This window comes from Panthera onca, chromosome D1 (assembly GCF_046562875.1).
Source record: "Panthera onca isolate mPanOnc1 chromosome D1, mPanOnc1 haplotype 2, whole genome shotgun sequence".
NCBI classification, from domain to species: domain Eukaryota; kingdom Metazoa; phylum Chordata; class Mammalia; order Carnivora; family Felidae; genus Panthera; species Panthera onca.
In genome coordinates this window covers 7,530,544-7,549,092 of record NC_138348.1, presented here as the reverse complement: position 1 = coordinate 7,549,092, position 18,549 = coordinate 7,530,544, and the positions used below count along the sequence as shown (strand labels likewise).

Genomic DNA, 18,549 nt, shown 5'->3' with positions numbered 1-18,549 from the left:
CTGCCTACAATTGGCTTTCTCCGGCCCATGCTTTTTCTCTTTTATTTGGGTCCGCAGAAAAGAAAGAATGACCAGAATGAGTGGAAGGAAATAAAACACCACCATGAGAAGGAAAAAAGAAGATACGCCACCAGGAAAACGCAAAAAGGTGAGGCGACTTGAGACAACGGCAGGAGTTGAAACATCTCTTGATGTCAGAAACCAAGGCGCGATGAGGGTGGATGGAGCGCATCAGGGAAGGTGGGGGGGAGGGGAGAGCACAGACGGGGGGTGGGGCCGGCCCCCCCCCCCCCACCCCAGCACCCGGGGGAACATAACATAAAGACGTGACAGAGGAAGCAGGTAGGAAAGGCAGGAAGGAGGCAGGACAGGTGGAGGCCGGGGAAGGAGAACAGGGGGAGGAACAGAAAATCCAGGCGCAGGTTGGGGGCAATCCAATCCAATCCAATCCAAACCAGAACTTCAAACCATACCTTCGCTGTTTAACGTCAGGTGAGCCGGACCTTGGAAAGGGGAAGGAGAGAAAGAAAGAAAGGAAAAAAAAAAAAAAGAAGAAGAAGAAGAAGAAGAAGAAAAAAGAAAGAAGAGGGGAAAGAAACAAAGAAAACACAAGTCATCAAAATCAGCCAGAGAGAGGGGAGAAAAAAGCTTTTGCTGCCACAATTTAAAAACCCTTTTTAACTTGTGACAGACATCGGGGGAAAGCCCTCAGCCGGGAAGCTGAGGAGAGGGGCCCGATGCCGGAAACAGAGGGTGGAGGGCACGAGGGGCGGGGAGAGAGAGACAGAGAGAGAGAGAGAGAGAAGGGGGCACCAGAGAGGGTGATGGGGTACAGGCAGAACCGGAGGGGGTGGGGGGGGGGGGTCCAGGCAGGGAGTCACTGCAAGGTGGGGGGGGAGAGGAGATTTGGTTTCTTTTTTTTCTTCTTGCCGGAAAAAAAAAAAAGGAAAAGGAGGAGAAGCATGAGGCTGGGAGGGTTGCTTTTTCCTTTTTCTTTTTTTCTTTTTTTTTTTTCTTCCGGGAGGCGGAGAGAAAAAAAAACAGTCAACGAGAAAAAACGATTCGGATGGAGGAGAAAAGAAAACACGACACAAAAATCAAAGCCACCTGGAGAGAGAGAGAGTGTCCTGTTAGCGTGGGATTAAGTGGGCAGGGAGGACCTCCAACCCCACCCCCACCCCATGCCCTTACCCCTGTGAGCCTGGCAGAGAAGGTGGGCTGGGCTGTGTGGAGCCTGGGCCTCGGAGGAATCTCCCCCCACAGGGGCTTTGGAAAGGCATCTGTCCAGGTCCAGAACTCCCAGCTGCCCCCCCCCCCCAAAAATCTCCATATGGATTGCTGTGTTCCTGGATTCTACGAGGAAAGCGGGGCTCGGCTGGGGAGGACAGAGTTGGAGCAGAAGCAGATAGGAGAAAGGGAGACGTTGAAGTAAAGATGGGGAGCTCAGATCCTTCCATAAGGAGGACCAGGAGACTAGGGCCAGCGCTCTGGGACAGCAAGGACCAAAGAGGCCAGCCGAGGCCCACGGGCAGGAGGTCCAGCTCTCTGAGAGGTCAAGTTGACTCTACGGACCCCCTTTCTCTGGCCCGGCCCCCTCTGAGATGAGCCAAAAGCTGAATTTTGAAAATGGAAAACAGAAGCCTTATATTCAAGTCCGAGGGCAAGATGGGCTGGGGTTTTTTTCCAGGGTTACCTCGGCCCCTTGAAAAAGCCTGGTCTAGCCCTGATCCGGGCCTTCCTAAACCTTAGGGGGAAAGACTCTGGCCCATTGGACCAGCACCCTAGGCCCCAGAGAACACCGGCCACGGAAAGCCCTATTCCAGCGAGGCTGGAAGCACCAGGTCCCACAGCAAAGCTGAGGACTCCCCCCACCCTGCATCCCAGGTATCTAGCCAGAAGGGTGGGGGAGGAACAGCCCTTGAAAAGCATCCCAGTGCTGTGCAATGGTGGCCCTAGGGACAAAAGGCCAGGCCAGGGTGGTATGATCGAGGTAGAGAACTCCAGGTTCCTCTGAGATGAAGCTGAGCCCAGGATGTCTCTGCTCCAAGAGGAAAGGCAGCCAGGAGGTTGGGAAGGGGGTGGCCCGTGGTCAAAGGCCTGGCCCCTGCAGAAGACGTGGGCAGAGGCTCACAGTGCCCCCTTCTCCTCTCTTGGGGGAAAGGCCGGGGTCCCTCCCCACCTCTGCGGCTAGGCCAGTTGGGGGAGGGGCCGCAGCTGCGGAAGGGAAGGACCAAGCATTTGGACTCAGTCTCATTCCTTGCTCTGAATGCCCCCCTCCCCCGCCACAAACTTTCCCCAAGATCTACCCGCATCTACCCATAAATCCAGGAGCGACACCCAGAGCCTTAAACCTTCAGCCAGCTCTTCCTGGCAGAAATAACCTTGCCTGCAGGCTCCCATCCTTGGAAATCGAGGCGCGGGAGCTGGGTGCCCTATGACTGGCCCTCTGTCCCCCGCGGGCTTGTGCTACTGCTCATAGGGGGCAGGGAGGGGGTGGGGAGGGAGCCACATCTCTCCCCTGGCAGACCCTTCCACTGCCCAGCTCCTAGGCAGCCTCATTAGCATGCAGCACTCTCCCTCTGTCACCACGGCAACCAGCTGCTCGGCTCCCTCAGGCGTGACAGCACCAGCCATGTTGGTGAAGGGGAGGCCGGTTCCCTGCCCGGGCTCCCCATGGCTCAGCCCAGCCTGGCCTGAAGGTGCTCTCCCTGACGCCTACTGCCACTCCCTTGGACCCCCCGCCTCGGTCCCCCAGGCCTGAAATCCCTGCTCCTTCCTCCTGCCCAGCCCGCCTGGGTAAGCCCCTCCCCACATCCACCTGTGGCGTCAGCCCCTCCTCCCACCCCTGGAGAAGAGGCTGGCAGTGACGGATGGCATTACCAAGGGTCCTTTCCTGGGGCACTTTATCTGGCTGCTTCTGTGTCCTCTCTCCCCGCTACAGGAGGCTGGGGAGAAAGGAGGAGGGGCAGCCAGGCTCCCCCAAAAGGAGCTGCTGTCAGGGGCTGGGGAGCAGCCCCAGCCCTGTGACTGGGTTCCTAGGAGAAAGCTAGGCCTGAGGCACAGCGCTGGGGGTCGGGAAAAGAGGGTGAAGCCACGGGGGACCCCAAGATCTGAACTGCAACATCCAGAGCACTGTGCCACAGAGGAGGTCCCAGCCCGCCCCCCGAAACCACACCTCCCCACTCAGTCTCCTCCTTACTCTCCTACCAGAAGCCCAAGAGGACCAGCAGGAAGAGGGTTACAGGGGACAAGATCGAGAGACACACAAGCAGACACGTCACAGAGAGACACACAGATGCACCACACCTCCAGATGTACACACACGCGTGCACGCGCGCGTGTGGGCACGTGCTGCGCACCTGCAAACCAGCAGGCCACCATGCTGCCCCCAAGATACGGCTCAGCGGTGTCCAAAGGGTCTCGTTCCCCACCCGTCCCCAAAACCCAGCTTCCCTTCTTGTCCCTGTTGGTCCTGCATGCTTGGAAGAGAACCATTCCCTTTTCTGTCCCCTCCTGGCTCCGTCACCTCTCCCCGGCAGCCCTCCTGCTTTCTTCCAGGGCCTGGTTGTTTTCCCCTTCCCAGTTCTCTCCCTTCTGCCCCTCCTTCCGCTTCCGCTTCCTCTTCCTGCCTCTACTTACCTCCTCCTTCCTCCCATCTCTCTGCCCCCTTCTTCCTCCCCACAAGCCTCTCCCTTCAGGCTCGCCCCCCGCCTCCCCTTCCTCCCTCCGTCTCTCCCTTTGTTCCAGAGGAGACATGACATCAAGAGCAAGTAAAAGTCACATCAGCACTAAATCTTATCTCCAGCCCTCAGAAGGCTGCGTCCACCCAGACACACAGACTCTCTCTCTCTCACGCACAGAGGTAAACACTGACACAGAGATGCGGACGCAGATGCAGACTCTCCTACAGAGGCACACAGAGACGTGGGCCACGATGACACAGGCGCGCACACCTCCACACACACTCGGGCACATGTGCCCAAGCACGTATGCACAGACGTGCACGGGGGCATGCGGGCACAACAGAGCAGGAGAGTCCTATGAACACGTGCGCGCACACACACTCTCTCTCACACGCATGTGCACACACACTCGCACACGCACACACATGCACTCTCTCATACACGCACCTGCACACATACACACTCCCTCCCACAATGCACACCTGTACACACATTCTCGCCCATGCACCTGCACACACACTCACACATGCACGTGCACAGATACACTCTCACACATGCACCTGTACACACACACATACACGTGGCACACATACTCTCGCACATACGCACCTGCACACACATGCACATGCACACACTCTCACACACGCACGTGCACACATACACTCTCACACATGCGCACACATACACACTCTCATACATGCACCTGCACACATATACACTCCCTCACACATATGCACACATGTACATACATTCTCACACATGCACCTGCACATACTCATACAAGCACATACAGATACACTCTCACACGCACCTGCACACACACACGTGACGCACACTCTCGCACACGCACATGCACACACATATACTACACTCTCACACACACGACACACATACACACACACGCACCTGCACACATACACACTCACCCATGTGACGCACTCTCACACGTGCACACACATACTCACATGTGCACACATGTACACACATTCTCACACGCACCTGCACACACATGTGCACAGATACACTCTCACACCACCTGCACACGCATACACATGCAACACACACGTGCACACATGCATGCATACTTTCTCACACATGGCACATACACACACACCTACACACATACACACACTCACACATGACACATGCACACGTACACACTCTCACACATGTGACACGCTCTCACACGTGCACACATACACTCACACGTGCACACATGTACACACATGTGCACAGATACACTCTCTCACACACACCTGCACACACGTACACATGTGACACACATGTGCACACACGCATGCATGCACTCTCACACATGGCACACACATGCACACACACACATGACACATGCACACACGCACCTGCACACACACTCTCACACGTGCACATGCACACACACGTACATACATGTACACATTCTCTCACACACATGTGCACAGATACACTCTCACACGCACCTGCACACACACACGTAACACACACATGCACACACGCATGCATACACTCACACATGGCACATACACACTCACACACAAACCCACACACACTCACACGTGACACACACATGCACCTGCACACACATACACACATGTGACATATACACACACTCTCACACACACGCGTGCACACATTCTCATTCATGCACCTGTACACATACACTCCCTCACACACGTGCACACATGTACATTCTCACACGCACCTGCACACATGCATGTGCACAGATACACTCACATGCACCTACACACATACACACGTGACACACACGTGCACACATGCATACACTTTCACACATGTGGCACACATACACACGCACCTGCACACAAATACACTCTCACGCATGTGACACATATACACACTTTCTCACACACCTGCACACACATACTCACACATGTGACACATATACACATTCACACATGCACCCGCACACATACACACACTCTCACACACACATGTGCACACACACACACTCTCATACATGCACCTGTATACATACACACTCTCACGCACCTGAACACACATACACTCTCACACACGTGACACACATACACACTCTCACACACACACCTGCACACACATACACATACATTCTCTCATACATATGACACGCATACACTCTCACACGTGTATACACACATGTTCACACACATCCACACTCACACAAAATGCACACAGATACACTCTCACTCACATGTGCATGCAAATACACACACACTGTCTCTCACACATGCACTCTCTCTCTCGTTCTTTCTCTCTCTCTCTCTCTCTCTCACACACACACACACACACACACACACACACACACACACACACAGATGGGTGCCTGCCCACCGGGACCAGGGAAACTGAAGACTTCCAAGGAGAAGAGGCATCTATCAGTAAGAGACAAGCCGAACCGCGGACCCCACAAGGAAAAATGGGTTCCAGCCCACACTCAAGCCCAAAGCACTTCCCTTCTTTCTTGCCCAGGACTCCTGCATCCTGGGTGCTCCCCCTGCTCCTCCCACACCAGAGCCCAGGCCCAGGGAGCTCTCAGCCTAGAGCTGCTGCATCCCTCCCACCTGCCACTTGCTTCTTGCTTCTCCAGGAAACACTCATGGGACACCTTGCCACCTGCCCTCTCGACGGTGGCCATGTGGGCGCCCCCACGCCCCTGCCCCCCATCCCATGTGATCTTCCCCTCTCGCTGATCTAGTCCACCCCCGAGGCGGGGAAAGGGCCAGGGAAAACCACAGCAAGAGGGGAAGGTTCAGAGAATGACAGGAGCCCAGAGAGAGCCTGGGGACCGGCAGAGCCAGAGAAAGAGGTCCAGGGACAGAGCCCTAGTGAAAAAGAAAAGTAAATATAGAAACGAGAGAGAGAGAGAGAGAGAGAGAGAGAGAGAGAGAGAGAGAGAAGGCAAAACAAAAGACAGGAAAGAATGGACAGAGGGACTCCGAAGAGAGGCACACTCCGGCCCTTGCCCTTGCCCTTGCCCTTGCCCTCGGCCTGGGCTGAAGGAAGAAGCAGACCGCCCCTACCTACCGGCCCCGTGGGGCAGGGGCCAGGGGCCTGCCCCAGTGTCAGTCAGGGCAGAGAAGCTGCCACCCACCTACACCTGCTGCCCCGGGGACCCGGGCCCCCGCCCCTGCCTGCATTCTTCAGAGCCCAGAGCAGACTGTACGAGAGCACCGCCCCCCCGCCCGGCCCCCCGGCTGCATGGCCCTCTTAAGCCTCCTCAGCGGGGCTGGGCAAAAGGGTGCCCCCTCACTCACTTCTCACTCCTCCAGTCCCCTCCCCTCACCCTCACTCCAGTCTCCTCCCTAAGAAGAATCGCCAGTCACAGCCTGGCCCAGAAGACTGGGAGTGGAAGGGCCTGCCCTCTGCCCGGCAGTTCTCCCCAGCAAACCAATAAAGAGGGAACAGGCAAGGGGCGGGGCTGAGGGAGCCGAGAGGACACCCAGACATCCTTCCCCAAGGGGCCCCAACCATGGGCAGGAGAGGGAGCCCGCAGGTGGCCGACACACCCTGGCACAAGCCCGCACAGGGATCGATCCGCCACCCCAGTGACCAGAAAGCATCACTCACCTTCCATGGGGTGCTCCTCTGTAAGCCAGCGAGGGTCAGGAAAGGGTGAGGCAGAGAGAGAGAAAAAGGGAAGGCTAGTTAGTGAGGGTGCCGAGGACGGGGTCTCAAGGAGAGGGATGAGTTCAAGGTCCCGGTGCCCCGCCGTCCCTCCCCGAGGCCCTGACACAAGTCACCCACGCCGGAAGGCTCTGCTAGGGACAACATAGAGACAGAGCTGTTCCCTGAGTCAGTGCCTCACACACAGGGTCACACGGTCCAGGAGGACCCACGTCTCATGGTGCATTTCAGGAAACTGAGGCCCGGGGCAGGGAAATGAGCGCTCAAGGTCACATGGAGAATCAGAGGCAGAACCAGGCGCAGCAGTCAGGCAGTCTTGACTCTCCCAGGCACAGCTCCTCCCCTGCCTTCCACTGTGGCTCAGAGACAGATGGGGACACGCTCACACTCAGTGACACACTGACACACATAGGTACTCAGTGATCCAGAGACGCATATAATCTCTCACGCAACTCACCCTCGAGGCCTTTGCACACCCAGACCCAACCACCACCCCGCCACCCACCCCGGGGGAGAACAGTCATCCACACGCAGTCACAAAACACAGTTCGGCCGCCAAGGGCTGTGTGACTCCAGTCACTTAACCTCCCTGAGCTACTACCGGTCCCTCTTCCATAAACATGACAGACACGGACCACATTGTTTCTGCGGCCCCTGTGGCTTGGCTTCTGTGATTCTAGGAAAAACAGCTGGGTGAAGTGAAGTGCCCCTCGGGGCTGGATGGGCCACTTCAGGGGTGGGACGGGGTCCCATTGCAGCGGGCCCATCCCTAAGTTACGTCACAGCCCTTGGGTAGCCAGCCCTCACCCTATTAGGGGTCCGCCTGGGCCTGGCCCTGAAGTGCACCAGATGGGTCAAGAGAGGGTAGAAGGGGGAGAGGGGAGAGGCAGTTCCTTCAATTAGGCTGCAACTCCTCGAGTAGGCGGGGCTCTGGCCTGCTCTGTAGGGGGCTGTGCCCCACCCCCCCCCCAGCCCCGGCTCCAGACATTTCTCAGGGCCCACCTACTGAAGCCGCAGGCGGGAAGAGAATCTGCACAACCTACGAACATACAGACCAGGGGCGCCTGGGGGGCTCAGTCGGTTGAGCCTCTGACTTCGGCTCAGGTCACGATCTCGTGGTTCGTGAGTTCGAGTCCCGCGTCGGCCTCTGTGCTGACAGCTCAGAGCCTGGAGCCTGCTTGGGATTCTGTGTCTCCCTCTCTCTCTCTGCCCCTCCCCCGCTCACAGTCTGTCTCTCTCTTTTAAAAATAAACATTTTTGCAGGGCGGGGGGCGCCTGGGTGGCTCAGTCGGTTAAGCGTCCGACTTCGGCTCCGGTCATGATCTCGCAGTTCCTGAGTTCGAGCCCCGCATCGGGCTCTGTGCTGACAGCTCGGAGCCTGGAGCCTGCTTCGGATTCTGCATCTCCCCCTCTCTCTGTCCCTCCCCTGCTCATGCTCTGTCTCTCAATAATAAATAAACACTAAATAATAATAATAATAAAATAAACATTTTTTAATGGAAAAAATACAGACCCAGCGGGGAAACACACACACATGCACACATGCATGTAGGCCCCAAGGTACGCACGCAAACACACCAACAGCTGTTCAGTGCACACCCACGCCCGCGTGCGCACACGGTCTCCTCCCTCCGACATCATTTTGTGTTATTTGCTCATTCGTTCTTAGGGGGTTCGCCATACTCCAGAAACACACACACGCTGTCGATTGTCAGACATTCTACCCCTTCCATAATATACACACACAGGCTGAACGCAGAATCAATACCCACACGGTGATCTAATACCTAATATTAGATGCATGAACCACCACTGCACCCCACACTCCTCCGCTGGCTAAAGACTCATGCCCGGTGATGAGCACAGCTCTCTCTTTTTCTGTCTGTCGACCCACCTCTCTCCATTTGCTAAACCCACACACACACATACGCCTTTACGTATCTACGTGGGTCACGGACACAGACCTTCTTTTTTACCTGCCAGCGGCATCCCCCAATGGCTGTGTATACCTCGATTTTCTTAAATAAACTGCAACACATCGCATTTATGGCAGGGGGTGATGCTGGGCCAGAGAGGGGCCGCCGGGAGAACCCCTGGATCCCCTTGGAACGCATGGGTTAAGGCCCTGGTCAGTCAGTGCCGGCGTCTCCCCAGCACCCGTACACACGAGGCCCGGTGATTTCGAGATACTCCAACATGGCTAGTATTTCAAAAAGTATTCCCACCTGCCGCAAACGTGGGTCGTCATGCCAGCCTCCAGAAGGTGCGGCGACCAAGCTTGGCCTGCTGGCTGCCCACGTCTTCCCTCTCCTGGCTTCGGAGAGACCCATTGACCTCTCCTGCTCTGCTGCTCTTTGCTATCTGCTGATTCACCTGTGTCCCTTGCCTGCCATCACGGACCTCTCCAGGCTCAGTCCTGCGCCCTCCATGCTCCTCCCTGCCCCCTGCCCTCCTTGGCCAGAGCTCGCTTCCGTGGCTTAAGGACTCCCAAACCTGTGTTTGCAGATTGGGCCTCTTCCCTGGATGCCAGATCGGCGTCCCCATCTGTCTGCTCAGAGGTTACTCAGACAGCTCCCCGACCTCCAAGCACCAAAGCCATGCCTGTCTCCACCCCCGCCACAAAATGCCCATTCCCCTGCATCTGGCAAAGGCACTGCCTTCAGCCAACGCTCCTTGAGCACCCAGCATGTGCCCCCCCACTCTGCCAGGCTCAAGACGCCGTTAGTTAGCTAAGTGCCCAAGTGCCCATGACCCTCAACATGCATCTCACACATTAGCCCCATAGCGATCTCAGGAGCTTGGTGTAGTACCTACTCCTGTGGGCAGAAAGGGAAGCACGCCCCGCAGCACAAAATCACCTTTGACTTTGATCACTGCGCTCCTAGGTCATCATAGCCCACGCCCTCACCCTTCACCCCTGGTTTCCTGCAACGGAGCCTCCCCCTGGTTGGTCTCCCTGGTCAAGGTAGGCACCCAGAAATCAGCCTTGCCCTTTTGTCATAACAATCGCCCGGTCCTGTCACTTCCACCTTCTAAAACCTTGGAAGTGTTTTTCATCCCTCCATCCCCCCTACACCCCCAAGTCCAGACCCCCCCCTCAAAGCCTCCCCTCAGAACATTAACAAGCCTCTTAAATGACCTCCCCCTACAGCCAGTCTTTTCCCCTACAATTCATAGTCCGCAAACCACAGTGGTCCAACCAAGTCACAACCCTGCTTAAAACCCTCCAAGGCTGGGGCGCCTGGGTGACTCAGTCGGTGAAGTGTCTGACTTCGGCTCAGGTCATGATCTCACCGCTTGTGAGTGCGAGCCCCGCGTCGGGCTGTGTTGTCAGCTCAGAGCCTGGAGCCTGCTTCCGATTCTGTGTCTCCCCCTCTCTCTGCCCCTCTCCCGTTGGTGTTCTCTCTCTCTCTCTCTCTCTCTCTCTCTCTCTCTCTCTCTCTCTCTCCACCCCCTCTCAAAAATAAATAAACATTAAAAAACATAAAAAATAAAAAAACCTCCAAGGCTTCCTAATGCCTCCAGGAAACAGTCCAGTCTTCTCAGGAAAGTACATGCAAAGTTGGGCCATGCCTCCCTCCCACCTCCTTTCCTGCAGCAATCCGGGCTCCAGCCCCACCCACGGCTGTCCATTTCCCTAATGTGCCACATTTCTGCACATACCGTTCCCTCGGCTTGAAACGCCGTGCTCTATCCCCACTCCTGTCACCCTCAGCTGCTTGAGAAAGCCAACTCTTGTTCTAAGACCAGGTCAGTTACACCTCTGTTCGTGGTCCCAACTGACCTCCCAGTCAAGGCTAGCCACGCCTCTTCTTTTTTTTTTTTTTTTTTGCCACCCTCTTCTTAATTTTTTTAAATGTTTATTTTTGAGACAGAGAGAGAGGAAGAGCGTGTGAGCGGAGGAGGGGCAGAGAGAGGGGCAGAGAATCTAAAGCCAGCTCCATGCTGACAGCAGAGAGCCCGAGGTGGGGCTTGAACCCACAAACCGCAAGATCATGACCTGAGCTGAAGTTGGATGCTTAACCGACTGAGCCACCCAGGCGCCCCTTTTAAAAAATTTTTTAAGTTGATTTACGTTGAGAGAGAGAGAGAGAGAGAGTGCACACACAGAGGGGGAGTGGGAGGTAGGGGGAGGGGCAGAGAGGAGAAAGAGAATTCCAAGCAGGCTCTGCTCTGGGGGTGGGTGGGGGGCGGGGAGCGGGATGCGGGGAGCGGGATGCGGGGAGCGGGATGCGGGGCTCCAACACACGAACTGTGAGATCACGACCTGAGCCGAAACCGAGAGTCAGACGCTTAACCGACTGAGCCCCCCAGGCGCCCCTGGCCACCCCGCCTTTGTGCCAGCTTTCAATATGCACATTGTGTTATCGTTTCACTTATTGTATATCCATTGCGATCGTGTTTCCATGTCTGCTTCCTGACTGGACTGTGTAACGTCCAAGAGCAAGGACAACGTCTCATTCATCTCTACCTCCAGCTGTGTGCACAGTTCCTGGCTCAGAAAAAGGCATGCCTATGTTTGTTGAATGAATAATCAAAAACACTTCTCACATACCGAGTACTTCAAGTGTTCCTGGCTCTTTCCACGCATTGTTTCACTTCCTCGCCGTCGCCACCTCAGCAGGGCACACTGTTTCTACTCTTGTAGAGATTGGGGAAACTGAGGCTTAGAAGGTGGAAGAAACTTGCCCAGTAGGCACACTGCCGGTGAGGAACAGACCCAAAATCTGAACCCACATCTGTCTGGTTTTCATACTGCCAAGGGGGGGCAGGGGGCGCCTGGGTGGCTCAGCTGGTTGAGCGTCCGACTCCAGCTCAGGTCATGATCTTACAGTTCGTGGGTTCGAGCCCTGCGTCGGGCTCTGTGCTGACAGCTCGGAGCCTGGAGCCTGTTTCGGATTCTGTGTTTCCCTCTTTCTCTGTTCCTCCCCCACTCATGCTCTGTCTCTCTGTCTTTCAAAAATAAATAAAGGTTAAAGAAAATTAAAAAACAAATACTTCCAATGGGCCACATCCTTGGCTGGAAGTCAAGACTTTTTAGATGCCGACTTTAATCTACAGTTTCTGATCTTATCTCCCTCCAAGCACAGCAATCCTGGTCTCCTCATCCGCCCCGACCCACCCTGCCCCACGACTCACATCCCCTAGACTCCTCATTCAGGCTGTTCACCTGGAGAGAAAGCCCTTGCCCTATCCTTTCCACTTCCACGAATCTCACTCAGTCCGCCTTCAAGATCTCGCCAAGTGCCTCCTCCTCCTTGCAGCCTTCTCTGACCACCAGGGTTAATGATCACGGTAACACTTATCGATCATTTAGAATAGTGCCTGGCGCGGTGTAAAGGATTTCCGTATGACTCATTTAGTCCTTACAGCAACGTTATAGCCTCCATTTTACAGAGTAGGACATTGAAGAACAATGTGATTAAGTAAATGGTCCAAGCTGACACACACAGCAAGTAGCAAAGCCAGACTCAACCCCCGGGGGCAGCCCTCGCTCTTAGCCACTCTGCCATCGGAGGCTTTCCTTGGGAGTATGTGTCTTCTCTCTGGGCTCTTACGCCAGTCACTCCCTGCACTACTCTCTCGAGCCTGGAGCCGTCTCTACAGCAGAAACTGTCAGGACCCTGGGTATCAGAGGTGATCCCACATCACGTGACCTCAAGTAGTCACCTTTCACACACAGGGGGCTTACCCGCCCCACCAGAGGGCATGCGTGGTATTGCCTAACACGAACTCGAGATCCCAGCAGGTTCATAATCAAGGACAGTGATGAAGACTGGAACAAACGAAAAGAAAAAGTTCTGAGCGGCCGAAACGAACGTCCTTAACAGTGATGCCTGAAAGACTGCTATTTTCGCATAGGGGAGCCTCTCGGACCGTACCCAGAATCCACTTACTGGTGGTGACACACGAGCCTAACACGCTTGGGAATGCTGATTTTTCCAAGTTTGCAAACGGAGAGACAGAGAGGAGAGAGAGAGAAAGAGACAGAGAGAGAGAGGGAAAGAGAGACGGTTGTGGGCTGCTCCTTGACAACTCCTCGCAAGGGCGGAGGTGGAAAAATCAGCAAGAGCTAATATAAGAAATCCAAAGTACAGCAGCCAGGCATCATTTCAGGCAGGGACAAACCTCAACGAAGGAACGAACCACTGTGTGACAGTGCGATCCAACACCTGAGGGGAATCACGACACCCTGAGTCATCCGGAAAAGGTGAAATCACTCTCCAAATATTATGCTTAGTGAGGCAGAGGGGCGTGCAACATATATCTCCGAAAGATCTCCATCCGGGATGCTCTTTCATTGTTGGTGAGTTGTGTATTTTAAGTGGGATAACGCTCCACTTCCCAGGGTGACTTCCTCCCCCAGGGCTCCGGGAGACTGACATGCTACCGATCGATTTCTCAGTGCGGGGACAGCTGGCTGACAAATACAGTAATGCCCTCATCACATCCTGGCTTACGGGAGGAGCTGTGACCTGAAGAATTTGGGGGGGGGGGGTGCTGGTTTCTGATGAAACACGGTCGCTAAACACCCCAATAAACCAAAGGCAAGCAATTCACGGACACAGCTCACCCGCTGCCTGAGCCTTTGGAGGCAGAATGGACAAAGGTGGGGGGCAGCAGGATTCAGATTCCCTTATATCGCAGGCGGCGGCCACGAGGGGTGAAAATGACCTAAGGCATCCAGACACCTAGCAAACGCTCACCAGCTGTGAGGCCCCGGGCTCTGCCCCCTTGACTGTGTGATTCCTCCTCTTTTTGTTCCAATTGCTCCTTGGCGGTGTCCGCGGCCACTCCTCTCCCTCCGCCTCCCAACTGTGGGCTCCTCTGAAGTCTCGTCACCTTCTCCTTGGCCACCTCCTCTGATTCCAGAGCTTCAAAGACTCTCTCTCTCCACACACGCCCGTGGTGCCAGGGTCTCCCTCCGCAGCCCTGCCTCCGGCTCAAAGCTCTGGTCTCCACATTTCCAGCAGCCTGGATGCCTCCGTCTAAGAACACTGAGGGGCAATGCAGCTCAACACGTGCGTGATCTGTGGCCCAACGCGGCTCCCCGCCCGGCTTCCCCTTTCCTCTCACCCCTCTACCTCCTTCCACCGCAGCAAACCTGAAACCTCATCACCTCTGACTCCTCCCTGCCCCGCAAGAGGCAGAGTCCTAAAGATTCCAGCGACAGCTCCCAAGTACCGCCACCCTCCCTCGCCACTCCCCAAGACAAGCTGGGTCCAGGGCCTCAAGATCTCTTTCGACCACCCAAGTCTCTCCCAACTATCTTTTTCTATCTCCCGACCGATTTCTCCACTGCCTAACTCTGCCCCCCAAAATCCTTCTACACCCCACTCCCAGCTTCTGATATAGAGCTCTGCTGATTCCTACATCTGCTCAAAATTCTTTTGTGGCTTCATTTGCCGATACCCCGTACACAGCCTCCAGTAAATGTTGGTTGAATGATTTAAGTCAGAACTCCGAGACCTGGCTTCAACCTGCTTCTCCCGCGTTATGTTATGTTATGTTATGTTATGTTATGTTATGTTATGTTATGTTATTTAAAGCTTACTTATGTATTTTGAGAGAGAGGGCAATGGGGTAGGGGCAGAGAGGGAAGAGACAATCCCAAGAAGGCTCTGCACTGACAGTCAGATGCAGGCTCGAACTCACGAACCGTGAGATCGTGAGCTCAGCTGAAATCAAGAGTCGGACGCTTAACCACCTGAGCCACCCAGGTGCCCCTGATTCCCCTGCTTTCGACTCCACTATTTGCCTTATATTCTTGGCGCCCCTCAATGGCCATGACGTACACATCCCTCCCTTCCACGCCTTAGCTCTTGCCAGGGCCTGCACATGGGGGCCTCCTCAACCCAACCTTCTTCATCCGTGTTCAAGGTCAGTCTTCAATAGCACGCGTCTTATTACTGATCACCGCCCTCCAACTTGTAAACTATCCCCTTCCTAAAAACCCCAAGGGCACTCTGCTTGTGAGAGTAGTACATTCTAGTCGTGTACCAGGTATTCCTTTAGCTTCTACAACAGACCTGTGAGACAAGCCCGCTTAGCCCCACTTACACACAAGGACAAATTAGTCCGCACGTGAGGCACCCACCTGCTGTCACGGGCCCAGTGAGGGCAGAAGTCAGATTTAAACCCCCTTCTGAGCCTCAGGAGTCTGGGGTTTAATCACTAAGCTGCACTGCCTAGCTGCATCTCTTTGGGCACGTACCACACAATTTTGTGTTGTTCTTTTGCCGTTGTTTATTGAGCATCTTCTATGAGCCAGACGCTATTCTAAGCATTTTACGTGAATTAGCTGACTTAGTTCCCATAACAACTCTGTAAGGTAGGTACTGTTATTACCCCCATTTTCCAGAAAAGGAAACCAGGGTGGAGAGAGCTGAAGTCCAAGGTCACTGCCCAGGCAGTCTGGCTGCAAAATCTGTGCTCTTAACCACAGACTGGACTGCTTTTTTTTTTTTTTTTTAAATCTGTTTCCCCAGTTAAACAGTCAACTCCCAGAGCAGTGTCTTATTCATTTCTGGCTCCCCTTCAGCCCTCAATACATGGCCCGTCACGAAGGAGGCCTCAATAACTACTTGTTGAATTGAATCACCAACAAACTTAGGAAACACGCACATGAGGGGCCCCTGGGTGGCTCAGTCGGTGAAGCGTCTGACTCTTGGTTTCGGCTCAGGTCAAGATCTCGCTTTTGTGAGCTCGAGCCCCGCCGAGGGCTCTGTGCTGACAGTGCGAGCCTGCTGGGGATTCTCTCTCTCTCTCTCTCTCTCTCTGCCCCTCCTCTGCTCTGCTCACGCTGTCTCTGTCTCTCTCAACAAGAAATAAATAAACTATAAAAAAAAAAAAAACAAAAAACCAGATATCCTAACAGGGAAGTTCTCAGTCAATGGGTAAGCTCAGGAAGGCAGCGGGTGTACTATGTACACCAAGTACTGAGGCAGGTTGATATGTCTTGCATATAAAGCTAAAAAAAATTTTCTAAGGTATATTTGATTAACCACAATGGCAAACATAACATCAAAGTCATCTAAAAGCTTTCCTGAATTCATAGTAGCTTTGAGCCATCCATCCTCACAGCAAATGGATACAAAAATAACTACTATTTGGAAAGGGTACTGCGAATGACTGACCTTTAAAAATGCCCACAATCTTGGGGCACCTGGGTGGCTCAGTCAGTTAAGCATCAGACTCTTGGTTTTGGCCCAGGTTATGATCTCACGGTTCGTGGGTTCAAGCCCCACATCAGGCTCTGCACTGACAGCACAGACCCTACTTGGGATTCTGTTTCTCCTCTCTCTTTGCCCCACCCCCTGCATGCACGCATATGTTCTCTCTCTCTCTCAAAATAAATAAACTTTTTTTAAAAACGCCTACAATCTCAAAAAAGTTGAGAATCACTCAAAGCAGATAATAATGAAATGACTGGAGGTCACCTGGGTGGCTCAGTCGATTAAGCGTCCAACTTCAATTCAGGTCATGATCTCGCAGGTCATGGGTTCGAGCCCTGCATCAGGCTCTGTGCTGACAGCTCAGAGCCTGGAGTCTGCTTCGGATTCTGTGTCTCCCTCTCTCTCTGCCCCTCTCCTGCTTGTGTTGTCTCCGTCTCTCTCAGAAATAAATAAACATTAAAAAAAAATTTAATAATGAAATAACTGGAACTTCTGGGGAAACGTGGGGACCCTGGCCCTGAGATCTATCTCAGAGATGAGGAGATATTCCCCTCAAAGTCTTCATCCTCAACCCCAAAACCCAGGGGTGGGAGTGCATTCCTTTCCTGGAATGGGAAATGAGATGGAATTCTCATCCCGGCTGGATGAGAATGTTCTAGAAGAAGTCTAATGAGCACAGGGTATCGCAAAAGCTGCCCAGGAAATAGGAACAAATGTAAGGAGAGGGAATGAGGTCACAGGGTGGGGAGAGGAAGGCCAATCAGTAGGGCTGTCACTGGACCTGTCATCTCCAGACACAATCAGTGCTTACAACCCCATGCCAACCCCCAACATATATCTGAAAATATCGGCGGACAGATTTTCATGTACACATACAGCCTCGCCCAAGACTTGATTCTCTCAAACGCTTATTAATGTCTCTTAATTCATTCCACAAATTTTTATCAAACACCCACTAAGTGCCTGGTACTGTATTAGGTGCAAGGAATACAGAGAGGAATATCCCTGCCCTTTTATCACAGACAAAGCACCACCACTATCACAAACCACAACAGCTACCCCATGCGCGCGCACACACGCACACACACACACACACACACACACACACAATGGGTCAGATACACAGCCATCTCCCAGCTCCAACACAGCTAACGCGAACATTCGCCCCAAACACATCCAACACGCCCCCGTGATACACACACCTGTCCCTCCCACACACACGGACGCCAACACATCTCTGCCACACACCCGCACGGCCCATATTCAGAAGCACACACCTCGTGTGACTCACTAGGAGCCTCTGGCCAATAAATCCCTTCAGGGAATGGACACAAGGGCTCTGACTGACCAGTGTGCCTCTGGCTGCATTTTTCATACGCTCGGGCCCAGTTCTGCCCGTGAGATGGGCTACTGTAACCTCTCTCTAACTCAAATCCCCCTTCCATCAAGTTGGAGGGGTGGTTCATCCCATTTTCTTTTTATTTATGTATTTATTTATTTGGGAGAGAGAGGGAGGACAGAGAGGGGCGGGGAGAGAGAATCTTCAGGAGGCTCCACGCTCAGCACGGAGCCCAATGCTGGGCTCGATCCCAAAACTCTGGGATCATGACCTGAGCCGAGATGAAGACTCAGACACTCAACCGACGGAGCCACCCAGATGCCACCGTCCTGTTTTTCTTAGAAAGGCTTGGAGGGGAAAGGTCATAGAGACCAGAGAATCAAATTCAAAGTCATGGAAAGAAAGATTCCTTACGGAGTTCCAGTGTCTCTGAGGTCTTGCATTAAAACACACGCACACGGGTATCTACGCCTGAGCACACACCTTACGTGTGTGTACTATTCACTCTCCTAGGCACTGGACTCCTATCTGTAAACACTACTAGTCAAGCAGACCATCTGCACGGAATATACACACTGCCAGACTCGCAGCCTCTGCGTGCTGGCAAACACACACAGACACACACGATCACAGTTTAGGGAGCACCGGAACTCCTGGGAGAAAAGGTGAGAAGGTGTCAGGTGACTTCATACACACAGTTCCTGAAGATACATCCCGCCGCTTGGTACAA

At 54.0% G+C, this 18,549-nt stretch overlaps 1 protein-coding gene across 28 annotated transcripts in view; it reads right to left on the bottom strand.

Moving 5' to 3' along the window:
* Positions 1-18,549, bottom strand: part of NRXN2 (neurexin 2) — a 108,424-nt gene that overhangs the window by 78,612 nt on the left and 11,263 nt on the right. For 25 of the 28 annotated variants that reach the window (XM_081790236.1, XM_081790243.1, XM_081790241.1 and 22 more), the window contains exons 3-4: positions 7,248-7,265; positions 474-503 (exon numbers count right to left, since the gene is read on the bottom strand). In XM_081790236.1, the coding sequence (XP_081646362.1) occupies positions 474-503; positions 7,248-7,265 (48 nt within the window). The remainder of the gene's footprint in view (positions 1-473; positions 504-7,247; positions 7,266-18,549) is intronic. The other 3 variants (XM_081790238.1, XM_081790239.1, XM_081790242.1) reach the window with 1 other exon arrangement.